This window comes from Orycteropus afer, unplaced genomic scaffold, assembly GCF_000298275.1.
Source record: "Orycteropus afer afer isolate SDZICR_OR568_19922 unplaced genomic scaffold, OryAfe1.0 scaffold00124, whole genome shotgun sequence".
In the NCBI taxonomy this organism is placed as follows: domain Eukaryota; kingdom Metazoa; phylum Chordata; class Mammalia; order Tubulidentata; family Orycteropodidae; genus Orycteropus; species Orycteropus afer.
In genome coordinates this window covers 7,077,336-7,083,335 of record NW_006921711.1, presented here as the reverse complement: position 1 = coordinate 7,083,335, position 6,000 = coordinate 7,077,336, and the positions used below count along the sequence as shown (strand labels likewise).

Sequence of the window (6,000 nt, the reverse complement as noted above, 5' to 3'; positions counted from 1 at the left end):
GTGGAGATGTGGCCTCCTAGTTATTTCCCTGCCCAGATATGCTGCACAGATGGCTGAGTTCCAAGGAACAAGGGATTTGCTTCTGATGTAAATCTTCTCCAGTCAGCTCCAGATGAGCAACTCCCAGGCCCACCTGGCTTTGGGGGGAAAGAGAAGGCAGGAGACCAGGAGGACCAGGGCTGCAGCCGGTGGAGGTGCTCACTAGAGATGTATTTCCCTGAGGCCCACCACCTGAGGTGCCACCGTCCCTCCGTCCTGGGCTCCCTGCATTGCAGCGGCCGTCAGAGCTCTCTGGGGATGATGGAGAAGGGCAGCACGGGGCTGCTGGCCTCCAGCTCAAGGGCGGTGAGGAAGCAGTCAACGGCAGCCTCACTCTGGCCCTGGGCCTGAAGCACTTCACCCAGGCCCTGCCAGGCCTCATGGCAGGTGCTCTGCCTCTCCACGGCGTCCCGCAGCACCTTTTGGGCCAGACTCGTGCGGCCCAGTCGGCTCAGCATCAGGCCCTGTGGACCAAGCACAAGGCAGAGTTAATGAGGACATCCAGGGACCAGGTCACCTGAGCAACTGAGGCAAGGAGCCTGCCCGCTGCCACCAGCCCTGCTAGCAGCCAGAGAGGTCCCCTGTGTCTCTGGCTAGGGCAACATCAACTGACCCTGCGCCCATGAAGATCCTGCCCATTTCCATCCAGGCCCTTCTTCAGCCCCAGGCTCCCAGAGGTGCTGGCAGGAATTCTGCTCTTCCTGACCTCCCATGCACAGGCTTTCAGTCAACAGACCTGCCTTTCAGTCTGGGGGATCCTGGGGAAGTCACACAACCCTCTGACTCTGTTTCCTCATCTGTAAATGGTAAAATAGTATCCATCCCTAAGGTCGTTGAGAAATTTAAATGAGTCAGTATGTGTAAAGCACTCAGAACTGTGTCTGGCCCACCGGGAGTGCTCAATAAGCACAAAAACCACATCTGTTCTCACGGTCTTTGCTGCTTGCATCTTGGAGCTGCCTGCACCTTCGCCCCAGGGATCAAGTGGGTGAAAATGTCCATTAAATGGCTTCACCCATGACAACCAGAGAGGAGGTACTCAAGCTTGTTAGTGAGAGGGGGCAGCTGCTGCTTTTTTAAAAAATTTTTTATTGTGATTTTGGTGAAAGTTTACAGAACAAATTCATTTTCCATATAGTAGTTCATACATATTTTGTTTCATGACACTGACTGCAATTCCTCACAGTGTAACAGCTCTCTTCCCACTTCCTCTCTGTAGTTACCTCTTCCCTGTGTCCTTCCCTGTGCATTTCTGACCCCTGAGCCATCTTCCTGTGCAAATACTATCCTTCTGTTCTCCCATGATTGATCGTTCCATGGAGTACATCTATCTGATGTAAATGTTCACCCCATATGTCTACTGTTTGGGTGGAAGCCAAGGGAGTGAGTTCAATTCCAGACCCGAAGGGACTATGGGCCATAGTCTTGGGGGTCTCACTAGGCTCTATCAGACCAGTAAACCTGGTCTTTTTTATGATTTTGAGTTTTGTTCCACACTGTTCTCCTACTTCATCTAAGATCTCCTGCACTGATCCCTTTCTGAGTGGTTGATGGTGGTAGCCGGACACCATCTAGTTCATCTGATCTCATGGTCATATAGGCTGAGGTTTGCAATGGTCCACTAGTTCTTTAGACTAATTGTTTCCAAGCATCTTTGGTTTTCTCCATTTTTCTTAGGGGGCAGCTTCTTTGCTTCATCAAGCAGATGGTCTTCCTGGGGGCCTCTGGGTCCTATGACCTAAGCACCCAGCCCAGTCTCACTGGCAGGTGAGAACAACAGGAGTCCTCAGAATCAGAAGCTGTATTTTAACAAGATTCTGTATATCTGGGGTGGAAATGCAAATTCTCGGCAGGGGGTTCATACCAGAAAGAACCTGTTTGAAGCCCTGGTGCTGGGCGAAAGGCTTGGATCAACTCAGAGAAGAAGGCTCTGGAAGAACAGATCAGGAGCATGCTGGGAAGCGTGGTCCTGCTGTTTGGTTCAAACAATCCTGTTGCCAGAGAGAGGAGCAGTGACAGGAATTGTCACGAAAAGGGGATGGGAAGTGAAACTGGCACCCTGTCCCCTCTACATCCTCTCCCACCCACACTGGAAGGGTGCAGGAGGAGGACAGGGTGGTAAGCAGGTTGAGGGGGTGGGGGCAGAAGGTCGCTTTGCACTGATCTCTGTTCCTGGCCCCTGAAGCACAGGGGTCGTTTAGAGACATGAGATGAAGCCGTAACACCACCAACTTCTTGGACAGGCAGGGCCCAGGGTGCGGGTGGCAGCTGCCTTCTCTGTGCCTAGAGCCCCCTCTCTGATGCCCGCCCACTGACGGCCACGTACATTTTTAGCTAGAACATTTTCCTCACTGCACTCCCCAGAGTTAGGCCCTCTGTTGCTATGGAGACCCACTGGGGAAGATGCATATGCTTGATTTCTTAAGTCCTCTGAGAGCTTGGAATATGACCAATTAGTCAAGAGTGAAAGATGGCACTTAGGATATCCAAGGAAAAGCACCCCCGCCCCACCCCAGAAGCTAGAGGTCCAGGGGATGGGGAAAGAGGGGCCATATTGACCATGCCTCTATCAACCCCTGGCAAAGCCATACCCAAGGAACCACGAAGATGAGGGGGAGGACTATAGGAGGAATGTAGAGCCTCAGGCCAGCCGAGCTCAGGCCAGATGGGAGTGGTGCTGACTCAGGGTGCCCAGGACCAGGGGACAGTGCCCAGTCTGGCCAGCAGGGCACCAGGCCAAGCCACTCGGCCCACATGGCCTAAGAGGAGGACCTGAGTAGCTTAGAGTGGAACCAGGCCCTCAGGGAGGAGGGAAGGGAGGCGAGACAACAGGCCGCCAGACACCAAAATTAAGCACCAAAAATGGAAGGTTTTGAGGCTTGGGAGTGCTGTGCGTCGGGGAGCGATGGAGGACAGAGGGGAAGGCCACTGGGGCTTCCCGAGCCAAAAGTCTCCACAGGGAGGGCAGGGGCTTGAGCGGCTATCACACACTATGTTTTCTATATTGAGCCTCCACACGAGATTTTGTTTAAAACAAGGGCTATGATGCTAAAAACAAGTCTGAAAACCCCTGCTCTGGAGAAGCATGTGGGCGTTTGGGAAGAGGCCAGATGTGTCTACAGGCTGCAGGGTGTGTGTGCTGGCTTTACTCTCAGTCTGGAAGGTTTGCAGTGGGTCCTCACTGTGGGCTCTGTGTAAAGAAACAGCCAGGGGACCCACAGCCAGTTGCCCACAGGGGGATCCAGCTCTGCTACCAACACCAATGAGTGCTCTGACCATGGGCAGGCGGCCATTTCCATGGTCCCTCATCCGGAAGCCAGGGACAAGAACAGTCCTCCCTCCCAGGGCTACTGTGCGGATTCTGATGACATATTTGAAAACATTCAGGGGCACATGGTGGGCGGATAGCATACAAATTTCCCCAAGTTAGGCAGAGGGTCCTACAGGGTTGGGGGGAGGGTGGAACAGCTGACTTCTCTGTTGACCAGGAGAGCAGTGAGCCTCTCTGTGGGGGATGATTGTGGGTTGGGGTGGATTACCCCACCCCCTGGCCCATACACACCCTGGGGTGACAACCTTAGAGCCTGAAAGGAGACACCGGGTGGGGGTCAGGCTGGGGCCCCGAGGCTTGAAGCCTGTAACAGGATCTGCTGCCATCTGCCCCTGACACCAGTCGGGTTCATGTTTGGTAGCAACTCTGAGCTGTTTGCTGCCTGACAACTGGGCTGGGGCCAGGCCCAGGAAGATGTGAGGGCTCACCTGCTCTGCACCCAGGCCAGCCCTGTGCCCACAGTCTGCTGACACCTTTCTGCCCCTGCCCCCAGCTGCCCAGAGAACAGGTTTCCAAGATGGTGGAAACTCAGAACCAGGACCTCCATCCCATCCAAATGTCTGTGCCGACTCCTCACCACTCCACTCTGCTATGGGGATGCCCTGTCCTAAGCCTGGAGACCAGACCTGCTGAGTGCCTCTCGGCTTGTAGCCCCTCCTCAACTTGTGCCAACTACCACAAGGATCAGAAAGGTCTATAGTTACTAAGCTCTGGGTCTAAAAAAGGGATGGGGAGAGTAGGTTGATTAGAGCCATTGAAGTTTCAGAGAGGGGCAGGGTTGTAAGGGAAGTTCCCAGAAATTCCCAACTCCACCCATTCCTTCTTCCCTCCCTTCCTGGATCTCAGGGAGGGATCACCTGGTCACATCTCTCCTAGGCAGGCCTCCAGGTGGCCCTCCCTGAGGATGCTGCCTCTCCCATCCCCACGACCACCTGGAGTCTCATCTGGAGGCTTGGCCACTGTGGGGCTGTTGTACGTGGTCTATGCCCATATCTAGGATGAGAGGGGCAGGGTCACAGGACAGAACCTCAGTGGTGCTTGTTTGGTGGGAGGATCCTGGACACAGAGCCAGGGGCTGACCTGGACTCTCTGGCTAGGGGGATGCTATCAGGCTGAGCCTGGCAAAGCCTTACTCTTCAGGCCAGGGAGATCAGCTGTCCTGCTTGGGTCTGGTTGCTGCCATTTGTATGGTGACTCTGAGAAGAATCTCCTGTCAGGGCAAGGACAAGGACTGCAGCTTAGAACAGGGGCCTAAGGGAAGAGGTCCTACCTTCCTTTTTCAGAACTGCCCCCATACAGCATTCCACCCTATTAAGGCACAGCCTGACAATGTCCCCCAGAGCAGCAGAAAGGCCCGGGTGCGTAAGCATTTTCCTTCTTTTTTTGAGAAGGGGGAGGGCTGCCCTGGGAAATAGAGTGCTAGGCAAATGCGAGTGCTAGGCAAATGCGGTCAGGCTGAGAGCTCCTCCCCGCCCTTCCCTCAAGTATTTATACAAGTTATTTTGGGAATTTTCTTTCTGAGCTCAAAGCACATTCCTGGGATTCTGTAACAGCCTTTCCAGCTGGGAAGTCCAGAATCAGCTGGAGGCTGCTGGAGCCTCCTGGTCCCTGAGGCCTCTGCCTGGGGACACTGGTGCTTCAGGAAGGAGCCCTGGGGGCTCTCTGAGTCTGCTCTACAGGAAGGGCTCCCTCCCTTCACCCACCCTAAGCACTGACACACCCTGCAAGGGAGGCTCTGGCACACCTGGGCCATCTGGGGCTCTGCATCTGGACTTTCTGCGCCACATTCCAGCCGGGGCGCTTGTCGACATTCCGGGCTCTTTCAGGTGTGTCAGCATCAACCTGTTCAACCAGACTGGGAACCTGCTGTCCAAGACCCAGCCCCCTTGCACCACCACATCCCCCATCACATCTCTGCTGGGGCTGGGACAGCTCCAAGCACACAGGCTGGCCCCAGTCCCCTGTGGTGAGAAGAGGTATAAATCCTGCTAGACTCAGCCTGAGGCCTGGCTGAAATGCTCACGTTGTGGGCCCCCTAGGCTCGCAGAGGAAGAGGACCTGCTGAGAAGTTCCTAGACTTCCTAGGACCTTAGTCTTCTAGGCTGGTGAGTCTAGAAGTAAACACCCTGTGATTGGGGAATGAGAAGTTCTCCTCTCTAAGGAGACAGCTTTATGATGGTAATGGCTACCGGGGGTGGTGATGGCCTGTTTGAGAGGGGGTGTGGGGGCCAGTTAGACAAGGGGGAAAAATTGACAAAATGGATTCTGATGCTAGTTATATCAACAGTGCAGCCCTCACTGAGACAAGAGAAAGTAATTTCTGACCTGAATCTGTGACAGGCTTAGAAAATGCTTTCTCCTCATTCCTTATCAGAGAGTTGGTGGTAGACTTCAGGGGCCTACACAAGCCTAAGGTTTTCTAACAGTTCTGACCACAGTCAGAGGAACAGGCCTTTGTTTTCTTGAAGGTTTCTGTGCTCAGGGCCAAGGCTCAGGGTATATGCAAGAGGGTCTGTTAGCCCAGGGACAAGGTGGGGTAAAGAGGGAACTTGGAACACCACTGAGAACCATGCTGCTGGGACATTCTTTTGTGCCACCCCCCCAAACCCTCCCCTAACACACACAGTGAG

The 6,000-nt window shown here is 54.2% G+C and overlaps 1 protein-coding gene across 1 annotated transcript in view; it reads right to left on the bottom strand.

The window, feature by feature from the left end:
* Positions 1-281: 281 nt before the first annotated feature.
* TTC7A (tetratricopeptide repeat domain 7A) overlaps positions 282-6,000 on the bottom strand; it is a 159,963-nt gene continuing 154,244 nt past the window's right edge. The window contains exon 20 of the mRNA XM_007944399.1: positions 282-503. Coding sequence (XP_007942590.1) covers positions 282-503 — 222 coding nt within the window. The remainder of the gene's footprint in view (positions 504-6,000) is intronic.